General features: G+C 52.0%; 2 protein-coding genes across 9 annotated transcripts; one reads left to right on the top strand and one right to left on the bottom strand.

The window, feature by feature from the left end:
- Positions 1-55: 55 nt before the first annotated feature.
- On the bottom strand, positions 56-11,094 carry ZNF76 (zinc finger protein 76). 8 transcript variants are annotated; one of them, XM_087761775.1, is made up of 15 exons: positions 10,672-10,810; positions 8,951-9,142; positions 7,534-7,614; positions 6,703-6,780; positions 6,354-6,550; positions 5,447-5,524; positions 4,924-5,040; positions 4,595-4,670; positions 4,122-4,247; positions 3,579-3,758; positions 3,047-3,280; positions 2,514-2,644; positions 1,620-1,712; positions 1,340-1,453; positions 57-985 (listed from the first exon to the last, which is right to left on the bottom strand). In XM_087761775.1, exons 2-15 carry the CDS (start codon positions 9,021-9,023, stop codon positions 881-883), a joined length of 1,683 nt encoding a protein of 560 aa, XP_087617901.1. In that variant the 5' UTR covers positions 9,024-9,142; positions 10,672-10,810; the 3' UTR covers positions 57-880. The 8 variants fall into 8 exon arrangements, 6 of the variants coding, with proteins under 6 accessions (XP_087617897.1, XP_087617901.1, XP_087617896.1 ...); XM_087761772.1 differs by lacking the exon at positions 1,620-1,712 and having other exon boundaries at positions 61-985; XM_087761773.1 differs by lacking the exons at positions 1,620-1,712; positions 10,672-10,810 and adding an exon at positions 10,360-10,509 and having other exon boundaries at positions 61-985.
- Positions 11,095-11,104: 10 nt separating this feature from the next.
- On the top strand, positions 11,105-14,965 carry RPL10A (ribosomal protein L10a). The gene is made up of 6 exons (XM_087761776.1): positions 11,105-11,185; positions 11,416-11,490; positions 11,613-11,693; positions 12,047-12,195; positions 13,239-13,411; positions 14,763-14,965. Exons 1-6 carry the CDS (start codon positions 11,181-11,183, stop codon positions 14,931-14,933), a joined length of 654 nt encoding a protein of 217 aa, XP_087617902.1. The 5' UTR covers positions 11,105-11,180; the 3' UTR covers positions 14,934-14,965.
- The last annotated feature ends 473 nt before the right edge of the window (positions 14,966-15,438 follow it).

The following is a 15,438-nucleotide window of genomic DNA, read 5'->3' as shown; positions in this document are numbered from 1 at the left end:
CCCCAGGGACTGAAAGAGAGAAAGGTGCTTTTTTTTTTTTTTTTTAAAAAGAACATTTTTAATTTGTTTTTATTTCAACTCAGTATTTACATCCAATTCTAGCTCAGCCCCCAACAAGTGCTGTTTGGTTTCAGTGGAGGGAGCACCTTGCTCTGCTCCACAGCACTATCTGCCGAGAAGTCTGCTTGAGAGCAGTGTGATAAAGAGATGGGAGAATCACTGTCGGAGCCAGCCCGAGCGCTCACTCCAGTGTCAGGAACTGGTCACCACTCCAGACACCGAGCCCAGGACAGCCTGGGCTTGCTTTGATGGGGCTTTATTGCTTCTGTGCATATGCTGCCCACTTGTCCCTTACCTGGAGGGGTGGACAGGAAAGGTGAGCTTTTGGACCATTCCTAAAGGGAGAGGGCAGGAAGTGCCTCTCCAAAAATATTCTGCACTCCCAGAGACTGCTGAAATCTCTGTGGCTCCACCTCTACTGCAGAAGACTGGCAGGTCTTAGAAATCTTAACCATGAAGAAATAAATACTAGGAGACAACCTGCCATCTCCTCCAGACAAAGGGAGTCAGTGCCCAAGGCAAGGAGCAGGAAAGTTGCTGCTCAGAGCCCAGGAAGACAGCAGAGCCTCCAGAAGGCAGCAGCCAAGTATCTTTGACATCCCTCCTTAGAGACAAGAGCCACTCCAGTAGCCCAACGCTGCTGGCATCAGCTCTCACCACCTGCGTGGGGAACACGCTGGCCACTGGTCTCAGACACCTTCCCTCGCTTGTGTACCACACTTCTGTGTGCCAGCTGGCCCAGTTCCTGCAGCTCCCGACGCATCTGTGGAGAACAGGCTCGGGCTGCCTGCTCTCCCTGCCCGGGAGGCTCTGCAGGGTCTCAGCACCCATTCTCAGACACGGCTGTGTCAAGTGTTAGAGGTTCATGCTGGATTGCTGCTGCGGCCATGCTGATGGCTTCCTCCAGGCTCTGCTGCTCTTCTAACTAGTGGAGGAAAGGGAGAGAGATAATGCTGTCTTCCCAAAAGTTGGGCTCAGGAGGTGTGGGCTCGGTCAGGGCAGCCCCCAGCAGAACAGAAGTACAAGGGATTGGCAGTGGGTGACACAGGAAGAAGGCGGCAGGGCAGAGAGACACAGCTACAATGGGGAAAGGCTGTTTACAAAGGAACGTTCTGCAATCCAAGGAGCATGTCCCTGCTCTCCTCTACACGCAGGGCATCTGGGAATTAAGGAGCAAGCACCCTGGGCAAGAGGAGGTGCAGCAGAGCAAGAAGGTAAGTGCTGAAGCCAGTGGGTGGATGGGGGAATGAAGGGGAACGTGGCAGGAGCTGTACAGTACCTGCACTGCGATGTGGGTGCCATTGGCTGTAGCCAGCAATGCCACCTGCTGATGACTGAGGGATGTGATGGCTGATTCTTCAGACATGACTGCCCCAGAAGAGACTAAGGTAACCTAAGGAAAGTTGAGATAAACAATTGTGTTTTAAAAGAAAATGCAATTCCTTTCTAGCAGGCTGTTTCTCTGCAAGGAAAAGGGAAGGTCCCAGTTTTGTCTGTACTGGCTGTGTCTCAGTGCCATCCGTACTGGCCACAGTCATGGTGTGTGTGTCACCACCCACCAGCTCTTCCTCGGGCATGGGGAGGGCACCGCTCTGCGTCACCATGCTGACTGCACTGCCCAGGGCCTGCAGGTCTTCCTGTGACAAACTGACCTGGGCAGGATAACAGCAGATGCTCTCAGCCAGGATGGCTTCTCAGGAAGCCTTATGCAACTCCTGAGTTTAGCAACACAAAGGTCTCAGTAAGGATGAAATAGTCTCTCCTCCTCTGCATGCACAACCTAGGGCACAGAGAGCTCCAAGGACTTTGCCCAGGGTCATGGACAGAACTCATAGAGAATTCACAGACCTCAGGTCTCCAGCCCTCCCCCTTCTACCACACCTCCCCTTCCCATTTAGCATCTTCTCTCCAGGCTTTGAAGGGACAGCTTGTGCACTGCTGCAGCAGGGAGCATCTCAGACTAAAAGGAAACAAGTGTTACTCGTAGCAGCTGTTTCCTTTGCCCCATGCCACAGAAGGGAGTTTTTCCCAGTCAGCACACGGGCAGCTGGTGGAAGGAAGTACAAGAAAAGCATTGCCGTATACAAACGATGAAAAAACAACCTTCAAATCCAGCCTGTGTCAGCAGAGATTGGGAGCTGCCTCTCAACAGCTGTCCAGAAGATGAGGGCTGCCGGACGCTGCATGCAAGCCTGGGCAAACACCTGCAAGACCCCATACAGCAAGAAGGCGAGTTGGGGACCAGAGGCCCATTCTTTACCCTCCACGTCAAGACGGCAGCAGTGGGGTAAGGCTGTAAGGAGGGAGCCCTCATGACAGACAGAGCCCAAGAAGCCCCAGGGTCTGTTTTATGCTGAAAAAAGCCTTAAAGAGAACACCAAGGCTGGGTAGAGGCAGAATCTTACTCAGTTAACTGTTGTCCCCAACATTCCCGAGGCTGTCCGTGTCCATACCTGCTCTGTCCCATCCTGAGACATAAGTGAGACCTGTGTAGGCATATCATCATCATCTTCCTCTTCCTCCATCTCTGACAGGAAAGCAATATGCTGGCTCTTCAGGGGGGAGCCTCTGTCAGCAGCAGCAGCTGAGTCAGGGAAGGGGAAGAGCAAAAGGGGTGAGAGAAGCACTCATCAGAGCATGAAAGCACACACCTGACCCCGGGACCTGCCTGTTGCCTGAAGGGCCAGCACAGAAGAGCACAAGGTCATGATGACAACAGCCAAGTACTGGCCTGGGAAGAAGGCTCTTTACCTCTCCCTGTACTACAGAATGGGCCGGAGTGCATTCCCAGCTGGTGACGTACAGCGAGGACCATGGGGAGCCCTTTTTTCTTGTCTGTGACACATATCTCGGTTTGATGGGGGAGGCAGGAGGCCACAGCACAGACTTGGGTGTGAGAGAGGGGAGCGGCTGCAGGCTGTCATCTCTCTCCCCATTGCTGCAAGGCCTGACCCAAGCCACAGGTGATGGCAGAGTGGTTGCTCACCCTCCAGCTGCTGCTGTTCATAGAGGGCCTGTTCACTCTCCTCCGTGGCCTCCAGCTCGCCGTGGCTGCTGCGCTTGTGCATGGCCAGCGTGGAGGTCTGGCGGTAGGTCTTCCCACAACTATTGCAGGCATACGGCTTGCAGTGCGTGTGGACCACGTGGTGCTTGTAGAGGCTGGAGTACTCTGTGAAGCGCTTTCCACAGCCTGGCACAGTGCACATGTAGGGCTTCTCTCCTAGGGCAGAGGCCACAGAGCAGAGCTTAACCCACTCACCCTCCTCATGCTATGGGAAGGGATTTCCCATCAAGAGGGAAGAGCTGGAGACAGAGCACTGAACAGGTGGAACAATAATCAGCCCAATAAAGCAATTCCTATTTCCTTTAACTCACTGGCCACTCCCAGATCTACCCCTGCAATGCCTGGCCTGGAAAGCACCATTTCAGTCCCACAGATTTCCCTGCTGCCACAAGCTGTCAGTGCAGCCAACTGACTGGAGAGGAGCTGTCTGCATTTCACCATCTCGTCCTCTTACCTGTGTGGATTCTCATGTGGTTCTTGTAATTGGTGGCACTGGTGAAGCCCCTTCCGCAGTTGGGCTCTGGACACATGTACGGTCTCTCACCTGTGTGTGTTCGGATGTGAACCTTGAGGATGTTGGATGTGGTGAAAGAGCGGCCGCAGTCCACAAAGGGGCACTTGAAGGGACGCTCACCTGCATTGACAGAGTAACGTGGATGAGAGTCCTGCTACAACGCAGCTACCTGGAATGCCCTGGACACCTGTATCCCTTCACTCCTCCACAGTATTACACCAACGAGACCTCAGATCAGACCCAATTGCTGGCACATTTCCTCTACCAACACTGGCATCCCTACCCCTTTTGCTCTGCTGTTCGGAACTGAGTTGAGAATCCCTAGCACTACTACTACCACCCATCTACTCTCTGAAGACAACTTCAGTTCTGCCTTGCTTCACCCAAGATACAAAAAGGCATGTCCTGGACAAAGGCTGAAGCAATACTTTATCTTGGAGACCCTTTCAATGGGGAGCTCAGTTCTTCTCCTGTACTGCTCACCGGTGTGTGTCCGGATGTGTTTCTGTAGATCCCCAGAGGTTTTGAAGGCTTTGCTACACACATCTTCTGGACACTTGTATGGTTTCTCACCGGTATGCGTTCTCACGTGGCTCTTCAGCCTGTACCCTGTCCAGGAAAGAAACTACAATTAAATTTTATAACAAGAAGGAAATAATAGGGCAAGTGGTGTACCACCTCTCAGTTCATGCATTTCTGAATGTCTGTCCTGTGTCTGCAAAGCTGAAGGGGAAGAAATATCCAAACAGCCTCACAACACCACCAACTCAGCTTCTTCCTATGACTCCTTTAATCTGTCCATAAAGTCCCAGGAAGTCTCCTATGCTGCAATTCCTTCTCAGAAGGCTTTAAAAGCTATGCTCATTGTGCTCTGCTGGAAAAAAGCCAGGGCTGATACTCAAAGAGTGGTTTGGACTGGAGGGAAAACAAAATTTGCTCAAAAGAGAAATTGTTACCTGTAGCAAATGCTTTCCCACAGCTTGGGAAGATGCACATATATGGCCGGTCACCTGTGTGAGCACATTCATGCACCTGGAAAAGAAAGAACAGGTCCCTAAAATGAGGTCCAAGACAAGGAGGAAGGAAAACAGTGTGGAGAAATCTAGCTGGTGGAGAGAATCTGAAGTTCTCTGTTGGATTTCACCTTGGCCAATTAACACATCTGGATCTCTTGGGGAGCCAAGCACACAACTCAGCCTTTTGTATAGCAGCATTCTGATCTCGCACTACAACACGGGGACACGTCTGGTCTGCGCACTGCGTGACTGCATGTTACCTGCTTTACCTTTAGATGGTGGGCGGTGGTATAGAAGCGGCCACAGCCTTTGTACCCACAACGGAAAGCTCTACTGCCAGCCTGCTGTCCCTTCTCATTGCTGTGCACTTCCTCCTCCTGCAAATCCTGCCGAGAGACGTATGGAATTTAATTCAGTGAGCCACTACAGCAGGCTTCGCAAAGCCCACACAAATAATTTCCCTCCTTGCCATACATATGCAGTCCTTCAGTTATCCTCACAAAAACACGTTCGTACAAACACAGCTTGCGCACATATGGTAAAACCCAGGTGACAGGGCAGGGGTCTAAGAACCAGCATTTCCCATTCCCACCTCCCAGCTCACTGGGTGTTCTCGGACACATAACTCACCTCTCTGGGCTTCACTTAGCTCATTTGTAAAACTTGCAGCTAATATATTTGCTAACCTTGCAGAGAAGCCACAAAGCTTTTTTTAATTACTAGCTGGCAGAGCACTCTGCATCAAGAGGAGTTCAGCCTAGTTTCAGAAATGCATCACTGAAAAATTTAGACCTGGGAAGGGACGTTGCTGGAATCCTCACTTTTCATATGGCAGGTGTCTGTCACTCCTTCCTCTTCCTCGTCAGACACCTACAAGCAAAGAGGCACGAGTACTGTTCAAACCTCCCTGTACAGTGTGGAGCAAGTGAGCAACCGAAGCAGGAAGGCATTCATATCAGCAGTGCCACCCCACTCTTCTCCAAAGAGCTAGGGGAGGCTGGTCCTACCACAGCAGAAAGATCTCCATCAGCAAATCTTAATGCTGCCCAGCTGAGCACTATATCAGCACACTCCTGGTAGCCCCTTCTCATACAACACCATGAAGATGGGAGAAAATGGCAGCACCCAAAACATTCATATGGAGCACTGCAGTGACGACACATTAGGATCTGAAACTATTTTGGGTTTTGAGGCCTTTGTCAACATGGGGAACAGTGGCCATAACTTAGCCTGACATGTAAAAAGTTAGTCTTGATCTGCTGCCTGAATCACCTGTGGAAGAGAATATCATATCCAGGTGGCATTATGAGAAACCTAGCAAACAGAAAGAAAACACTTTCAAGGAGGGACATATAAAGCAAGAAAAAAAATCCAAGCTGTATCACAGCAGCTCTCTGCTCTTCCCAAATCTGTGCCTGCAGCATGTTAAGGGTGTTAGGCCCAGCACTCTGTAGGAACTAGCTAGGGGGTCCAGCAGGAAACTGACCCGTTCTAAGTCCTTAACTGTGAGCCACCTGTCAGTGGTGGCACTCTCACAGAAGCCCTGTTCAGTTTCTCTTCTCAAAGCTGACATTGCTGAAAAACAAATATACAGAAGCACTAATGAAGGGAGGACACTTAAACCCCAGGCCAAACGTGGACTATTACACCAGCCCCTCAGTGCTGCTGGCAGACCATGAAATAAGCATTGAGTCCTCACCTTACTGGCATACTGCTTTAATGCATTAATGGTCTCAACATCGAAGGCATCATCTTCATTCTCTCCAGCCAACTCCTCTAGCCCAGTTTCTGCCTGCACTTCCAGGATGGTGCTGCCAGGTGGCATGATGACAGGACGATGTATGTAGGCAGCATCCTCCAGCTGGACGGCCTCAAAGGTGCTGGGGTCATAACTTTCTGCAAGAGGAAACCAATAAAATCAAATGTAAAAGAGCGGCTGAGTGAGAGGCACTCTTTCATCTCCCTGGGCCACCTACAGCCTTGGAAATCTGTGACACTTAGCAGCTTCTACTCCAGCTGCCAAGGGAAGAACGGGGAACACACTTTACCTTTAGCTGTGTCATGTATGTAGGCCATACTACCATCTTCCAACTCTACTGGTTGACCATCTTCAAAAGCCACAGACTCTAAAAGAAAAGAAAAAATCCACACACCTTATTGGAAGACACGGTGGGTTTCAAGCAACCTTTTGAGAACAGAAAAGGGAGGTGGCATACAAGGAGCTTGGGAGGACTGCCCAGAGCAACGAAGTTCTTTCTACCTGCCCTTTTACACTTTATGGTGGCTGGGGAGGATTCCTATATGCCACTCTGGTGCTTGCCACATGAAATTAATTCCCATCACCTCTCAGATTAATTACTGTCACCTCATTTCAGAGGTGACATTGGCTGATGGGTCAATGACCAAGGTAGCATTGCTTCCAACAATCTCCACCCTCCCCCCCAAACACATATTCCAGAAGTAATAAATTATCTCACAGTTCAGAGGAAATTCCTGTCCAACTGCTCCCACATGAAACAAACTTTATTTGGGCTCTGTAGTTGGCACAAACACAGCACGCAGCTTACTGGCCTTGCTTGTAGACTTGCAATCTATGAGACTGACAACTGTGAGAGTGCCCACAGGTGAAACAACACTTAAACATTTGCTTACACGACCAGCAAATTTACCTTCTTGTCAGACTGCTAAAAACTTTGCAGGAAATCACATGTTCTATGTCCTTGCTCATTCAGCCTCAAAACCATGGTCAAGAAAAAAAAACCCTACACCTATATGGACTTCTTAAAGCTAGAGAGGAACCCGATTGTTGGCACACAGACAATTGCAGTTACATCTACAATGTCCTTCTAAAAAGAAAAAGGTGAATTTATGGTCCTCACCTTTCTGAACTGTCACCTGATGGATATAAGCTGTGGTCCCATCTTCAAGTTCAATGACTTGCCCTTCGATCAGTTTTTCACCTGAAACAGTTAAAAAATTGGCATCAGCGCTGCCTGCAGAGTCCAGTCTTTCTGGTCCCACAAGCTGTCCCCTTTGCTGCATCTTCTCAAGGAAACCAGTCCCAGAGAAGACAGCAAAACTGTTACTTATAAGCTGTTATTTATCAAGCTTTCCCCTGAATAGCCATAGAGGCACTTCCCAGAAATGCTGGAGCCTCCCTTTCCTAAGCAGGAGGATGCAAGACAAAGAACCTCAGTCATCACTTGTTTACAAGCTGCCCTTCACAGCCCTGTAAGCGAAGAAGCAGAAAGAATGATGTGTGCTAAGTGTTTTGGATCTAAAGTAGAAAGCAATTACACTTGTGCTGGAGAAAAATTCAACTAGGAGCTTTTAACGGCATCAGCAGGGGCCTGAAGATTTATTTTCTTCTACTTTGGTAGAGGATCAACTCTTGGAAAAAAATTACAGGGCCTAAAGGGACCTAAAGTGTTGCTACCCTTGATGTATTGTGAAGATTGGACCCTTAAAATAGTGTAACTCTTGAGTAACCCTATAATAATGTTTTAGTTACCAAATTATTTGATGCAGAGAGGACATTGTTCTGTCCCACTTGACAATGAGGAATCCAGGTTGCTTTCATCTGGTGCACAATGTTTGTGGGGGTCACAAAACCTAGTGGTTTTCAAGATAGTCCAACTCCACACATGTAATAAACTTGCAGTGAGTTCACACAGAAAGAAAGCAAGAGAGCAGTCCCCAGGACATGAAACCTCGCAACTCAACCATCCTGTTCTGCAGGCTGGGAAACAGCGTGTTCCTTTTCTCAGGAACAGTGAGTGGTGAAAGAAGCAGCACCTCACTAACACCAAAATAAGGGCAGGTGTTGAATTTGGCACTGATATTGCTTCAGTTAACCAATGCTGAGCTCAGCACCCCTCTGAGTGAGAAAAGCACTACTATGAACCAAGTTCTATGCATCTCAGTGAAGTAAAACATCCTGCTTAGCTTCAGGGGAAGTTTTGATTGAATAGAGTCCTGCAGGCCATAGTGTGAACTCTGTTTCCCCAGTAACCCTGGAGAGAACAGGGCTCATTCTAGTCTGAACAGAACCTTCATTTTCTACAGCAACAGCTCTCCCATCTCCAAAGCTTTATTTCCACACCAGAGGCATGTTTTATTTCTGCTGCGTCGCTCTTCTGCGCAAATCTAACAGATAGTTGCTAGCTTTCTGTACAAAGAGACCATACAAGATCTATGACAGTTCGTGTGCCATGAAGACACTTTTGATAACTCTGACTTTAATTTCGCAGGGTCAATCAAGAGACTTCAGACTTCGCAGCCCAAAGGAACTCTTACCTTTGACAGCCTGCTGAATGTAGGCTGTCGTCCCATCACTAAGGGTCACCGCTTGCAAGCCCAAGCTCTCCATCCTGCCCCAATGACTGGTCCTCAGACATGAATTTCACTTTGCTCAGCGTGCTCGCAGAGAGCACCGGGACCCAGAGCAAGAGGTTTGTGGAACAGTGAGTTGTTTTCTTTGTTGCAAGCCTTAAATAAAAAGGACAATTCAAATTTTATTTTCTCCCAACACATGTATACTCACTTTTGCACATTAAGAAAGGCTTGAATGACAAACTATTCTGGAGATTCCAAAGGATTAAACTGGACAAAAGATGCACCCTTCCCATACCAATGGCAGGCAGGGCTAACAACCTATTCCACAAATACAAGATAAAGCTTGTCAAGCCAGTGAATTGACAGACGCTTTTTAGAGATAGTGTAAATGCCACATTCAAGCCCTTCCCATCCTCCAAACGATCTGCAGAAAAGGTTTCTGAGTACTTTGAAGTCTGAAACTACAGGCTGAGGGTGTCCTGTACTGCAAGAGACAGGGGCAGGATGATGAGCTTCGTCCCTGGAAGCATCCTCATTCTCTCCTCCCTTTCCTGTCTAATTCCCAGCCTTCTGAGGAACGGAATTTCAGGCTATGAGCAGATGATGTTAGAACACCCACAGCCCCATGAGAACACTTTGCTAAAGAGGCACTCTGCTGATAGATTATTTTTAAAAGCAGCTGCAGTGGATTCTTCATCAGTAATCTCTGAGATAGCCTAATATTTTATCATTTTGATTTCCAGGAACAAGCCTGACTGCTCTGTCTGTCACTGCAGCACCCAAGGGTGCAGCCAGGCTTTGTGCCACGCTTAGTGCCCTCTAACCCAAGCGCTCCCTACACCCGACAGACAGCTCCTCTCCAGCTGCAGCAGATTCTGCCTGCTTTTAGGGCTGACACCTCCTGAGAGGCATCGCAGCTCGTTTCCCAGAGAAGACCCCGTCCCAGCAGGATCGCTGGGGAATCGAGGCCCCTTTTGACCTGCCATGGCTGCCACGCAAACAGATGTCAGTGCTGCTGGAGGGGGTGCCACCTCCTGGAAGGGATGGGGCAGGCGCTGCCTGAGGAAAGCCAGGTGTAGGCTGCGGTGTAAAGCCACCCAGGCGGTGACAGGGGACGTGCCTCCCCCGTCAAGGCGGGCTGGGGACAGGGCAGGGCAGGGCCTGGCGCCATGGCGAGGCCTGAGGCGAGCGGCGGGGCGGGGCAGGCTCAGGTGCCCCGGGAGTGGCGGGGACATGGTGGCTCCTCCCGCCCCGTGGTGTTGGCCAGGGGGGTGGCGGCGGCGGCGGCAGCAGCTCGCCGGGGCCCGGCTGCCCCTCGGCCGCCATCTCCCCCCTCCCCTCAGGCCTCCCCCACCACCACTGGCACCGACCTGAGGAAACCCGACGGGGCCGAGTCCACCGCCTGACCGCCATGCACCGGGGCCCGGCCTCTGCTCGCCCCGCCCCGCAACCCGCCCAGCGACAGCACTCAGCGCCGCGCCCCAGCCTGCCGCAGCCCGCCACCCAGGTTCCGGGGCGCCGCCCCCCGGGGATGGGCGGGCAGGGCCGGTTTGGGAAGGCCGAACCCGCTGGGCAGCCAATGGGCGTGCGCGCAACCTGGCAGCGCATGCGCGGTGCCAACACTGAGGCCCACGGGCACAGCTTGCCCTCTGGGACCGTGCCGGCCTTCGGCGCGGGCCTACCTGCGTAAACCTCATGAGGCGGTTTTATAGCACTGAAGCCCAAGAGGGGGAACCTGTCCCAGCAGCAAGGCGTTGTGCCCCGGGAGCTCCTCGGGTAGGGGCTGCGGCCCGTCTCCTTTCCGGTGGCTGCTGAGGGGAGGCCGGGGCTCCCGGGATGCACTGCGAAGCGATGGAGGAGCTCCTGGCCTGGTAGCCTGAGACAGGAGGCAAAGAGACTACAGCCATTCATTTAACAGCGAAGGAGATGCAGACAGGGAACTGCCCGCTGAGGGGAGCCCAGAGCTGGGGAAGCCGGTACGGCCCTCCAGCACGACGCTCCACCGCTCCCAGCGTGGTGGCGGCCATACTGTGCCAGGCTCCGCCACTCCCAACATGGCGGTCACGCCGTGCCACACACTCTGCCGCTGTCAGCATGGCGCCTCGCCGCGCGGCCGAGTCTCGCGAGATGCACCCCTATTTATAGCTCGCATGGAAAAGCCCCGCCCCTTCGGTCCTGGGCAGCCGCCGCCATGAGGTGGGTGTTGGCCCGCCGCGCCATCCGCCGCCATCCGCGCCCGGCGGGCGGCCGCGGGCCGGTCCGGACTATTGACGGGGTGCGGGCAGCGGGGGCCGATGGCGGGGGGCGGTCGAGCGGGAGCGCGGGTGGGCCACGGTGGGCTCAGGGGCCTTGTCCCCGGTCCCCGCGGCCTGCAGGAGGCCCAGGCAGGGTCAGCCCTGAGCCCGCCTTGTCTTCCCCCCCCGCAGCAGCAAGGTCTCCCGCGACACCCTGTACGAGGCGGTGAAGGAGGTGCTGCAGGGCAGCAGGACCAAGAAGCGCAAGTAAGAGCCCGGCGCCGTGGCAGGACCGCGCGCGTCACAGGCCCCGGCGCTCGGCCGGGGTCTCGCTCCCCTCCAACCCGGCTGGGCCCTCACCTGCGCCGCTTTTCTCTCCCCTCCCTCAGATTTGTGGAGACGGTGGAGCTGCAGATCAGCCTGAAGAACTACGATCCGCAGAAAGACAAGAGGTTCTCCGGCACCGTCAGGTTCGGCATCCTCTTGCTCCCACCCAGCCTTCAGCCTGCGCACCCCCCGCCACTGGGCCCTGCCCCGGGGCAGGCTGGCTGCCACGGCAGGAGGACGCAGCACTGAACTGCTCGGGTAGTTCAGACCGCCCCAGCTAAGTGGGTGTGGCTGGACGGACCCCTACCCTGGGTCTTAAAACATGAGGGGAGGTGTGGGAGGCCCCTGTGCTGTCCCCACCGGCCTGCTGGAGAAGGCAGGTTAGAAGCTGTGGAGGAAGATTCCCAGGTGCTGTGGTAAGGTATCTTCATGATGGCTCCCATGGAAGTGTGTGTGGCGCTGGTGGTTCATAGTAATTCGGACCTTCTGTCCCCAGGCTGAAGTCAACTCCACGACCCAAGTTCTCAGTCTGCTTGCTGGGGGACCAGCAGCACTGCGATGAGGCCAAAGCAGTTGACATCCCTCACATGGACATAGAAGCACTGAAGAAACTCAACAAAAACAAGAAGCTGGTGAAGAAGCTGGGTGAGTGGTGGTGTGGATCGGGCTCTGAGTACCCTGGTTAAGTTGGGAGGGGATGGGTAAGTGGGACGGTTTTTCCTGTGCTCACATGAGGACATGGTTTAGTGGTGCACTTGGAAGTGATAGGTTAATGGTTGGACTTGATGATCTTAAGGGCTTTTTCCAACCTTAATGATTCTATGATTTCCATGTCATGGGAATAGAAAATTGACCAGAGTCAGCCTGAAGTACAGAAATCTGTCTAGAAACTACCCAGAAGAGCCAACAACCTGTTAGGAGTGCAGAAAGTCTGACAGGTCAGCTCTCCAGGAGTGAGATTGATTGCCCTCCTCCGGAAGGAAGGGATACAGGAAAATTGTTCCTGTCTTCCTGAAAGTTTCATCATTAGCTGGTGTTCACTTGCCTGGTCAGGGAGCTGGAGTGCAGCAAAAGCCGAGTAAAGCTGGAGGCAAAAGTTTGATTTAGTCCTGCAGTACTTAAATGAAGAGAAGGAAATTTGCTTGTTTTTGCTTGGTAAGAGAGAAAATCCTTCCCTCCCTGCAAATTCAAAGTCATTTTGATACATATCTTAGGTAGACAAGAAAAAATTCCCACTCAATCCATAATTAGCCATGGAACCCTATGCAATTAGGAAATTATATAGGATACCACGGTCGCTAGCTAAGCCTCTCTGAGGTGTGTGATAGATCAGTCCATCCACATGTGCACAGGCTGCAGTAGAGCTCAGAGCTGGTAGAGCTCAGAGTTCAGCGTTAGTCACCTGTGGCTCAACAAATGCTTCAGGGAAATGAACTACGTACAGTAAGAGCGTGGGACTGCTGTCAGCATGTGAAGCTCAGTGCTGGCAGGCTTGGCTGGTGTGACGGGAGTAATTTCTAATATAATATTAGTAAAAAGTGCTTAGGTTCAGCTAGTCAGGACTCTGGGAATGTGGAGGTGCACATGTGAGGGAAATGGAGCAGCACGGCCTGGGCTGAGCTGTTAGTTTCAAGCTTGGTGTAGGAGCTGAGAGTCTGTCCTTACCTACGGTGGTTCTCTCCTCACAGCCAAGAAGTATGATGCCTTCCTGGCTTCTGAGTCCTTGATCAAGCAGATTCCTCGAATCCTGGGTCCAGGTCTGAACAAAGCCGGCAAATTCCCTTCTCTCCTCACTCACAATGAGAACCTGGTGGCCAAGGTTGATGAGGTCAAATCTACCATCAAATTTCAGATGAAGAAGGTAAAGCAGGGCTTTTTCTCTCCCAGGCAGCTACATACATAAGGATTATTTGTGGTGGGTGGTCACTTGTATGTGGCTGCGATCTCTGGTCTGGGCTGTAGGTGTCCCTCGAGTGTCTTCCTAAAACAGCAGCCAGTGAGAAGCATCCAGTGCTCTCCTGCAGCGAAGGGAGACAAGTCCCGGGAGCATTCAGCTGCTAGCTGGAAAGGAATAATTTATCTGTCGTTAAAAAAATCTTAGAGCAAATGATTAGGAGATGATCTTGATGTTTCAATGCTGAGCACAATCAGTCATAATTAATGCTTCTTACAGTAAGTGGGTGACACTTGCAGGGTGGGGCCCATGGGCCAGGCATGCCCCCGTGGGTCTGTGCACGCAGCAGTGCTTTTCCAGAGGCAAGTCTGGGACTTGACTCTGCAAGTGAACTTTGGAGCAGCTCTGCAGATATCTGCTCTTGCTGTCAAGAGATGTCAAGGCAAGCTGACTCCCTAAAACCAAAATAACCCTGTTCAGGCATTTTAATCTTGTGTCAGCAGTCTAAATGTGACTCATGGGTATTATTGAGAATTAACAGCTCTGCTAGCTGAGGTGCATCCTTGGACTCCAGCTGATCTGGGCCTGGGGACACAACTGGGAGGACACAGCAAATGCGATAGTTTGGAAATGCTGGAGCATTTTAAGTAACTGAGCTAATGATGTCCTGACACTCCGCCTGTCAGCTCGCTCGTAAATTCTTTTGTCTTCAGCCTGTGGGGAACATGGACTTACAAGCTTCTCGGTGAGGCTGGCAGACAGAGGCTTGGCCTTTCTGTGTCTTATGTGCAGAAAGAAAGGGCTGGTGCCCAAAACAAAAAGTGAAGCTGGCGCCACACTTAGCAGTGAAGTTTGGAGTTAATCATCTGTGCTGTGCCGGGTTAGCAGTTTGCAGGGCACATGCTGACGCCGCCTGATGAGCAGGGTGTGGGAGCGGAGTTAAACCAGAGGTCTGCTCCTGCTCCAGCACGGCACGTTAGACGTCCTTACTGGTTTCCCCATCTCTGGGAGGCATCGGTGCTTGCTGCCTTCTGTAAGTCACCTCTGCACTCTGAGGAAGCAAGCTGTTGTTCAGAGATGGCATCCAGATGCTACCAGACATGTTCATGGGTGCCACATGCCAAATATAACAAGCTCTGTGGAAACACCCATGGATAAGCTGGAGAAGTCACATCCAGCTGACAGAGCATGAGATAATTTGATACCCTGATGAGTTTCAATCAGCCCTAGGCTGTTTTGTCAGTCACTTAGCTGTAATCCTTCATTTCCCTGCAAAACCTCTACCTGCATGAGTGACCCTGGTGTCCGTGTCCCCCAGGTGCTCTGTCTGGCTGTGGCTGTCGGTCATGTGAAAATGACAGAAGATGAACTCGTCTACAACATCCACCTGGCCATCAACTTTCTGGTGTCCTTGCTGAAGAAGAACTGGCAGAACGTGCGTGCTTTGTATATCAAGAGCACCATGGGGAAGCCCCAGCGCCTGTACTAATTGGGCAGCAATAAACTTTTAGGACACCTGCAGCTGCGTGTTTGGTCATGTTTCTCCAGAACTTGTTGGGAAGGGTTTGCTGAAGAGTTGCTCACTTCATCGTAGCAAGAAATGCTGTGTTGAGCTGATAGGGACATAAATTCAAGTGGAATATCAGAGCTTTTGAGGGAAGGAGCCTCATCCTGTATTCAGAGCAGGGTGGGGAGAGGGAATGGCTCCACTCCCATCCCCAACAAGCAAAACAGAGGTGTTCTCCACAGCTGAGGGCCTGCAGTGCAGCTAGAACTGCTCAGCCAACGTCCAAGATCCCCTAGCTCGCCCCCAGTAGAGACCCTTACCTTGTGCTGTGGTCGCCTGCAGCTGCCCTGCCTGGGGGGCTCTGCCCTGTCCCAGCAGCCCCCTCCTCTGGGGGGCACTCACATTTACAGGCTTCTGCTGCCCCTGTGGTAACCAATGACGGGGGCCAGGGGACCCTGCCCAGCAGCAGCTCATGAGGACCTGATGG

The sequence above is a fragment of the Nipponia nippon genome, unplaced genomic scaffold (genome assembly GCF_047370975.1).
Source record: "Nipponia nippon isolate SJK-2023a ecotype South Korea unplaced genomic scaffold, ASM4737097v1 scaffold_25, whole genome shotgun sequence".
Lineage (NCBI taxonomy): Eukaryota > Metazoa > Chordata > Aves > Pelecaniformes > Threskiornithidae > Nipponia > Nipponia nippon.
Note: the sequence above shows the minus strand (reverse complement) of the source record. Positions and strands in the feature narration are given on the sequence as shown.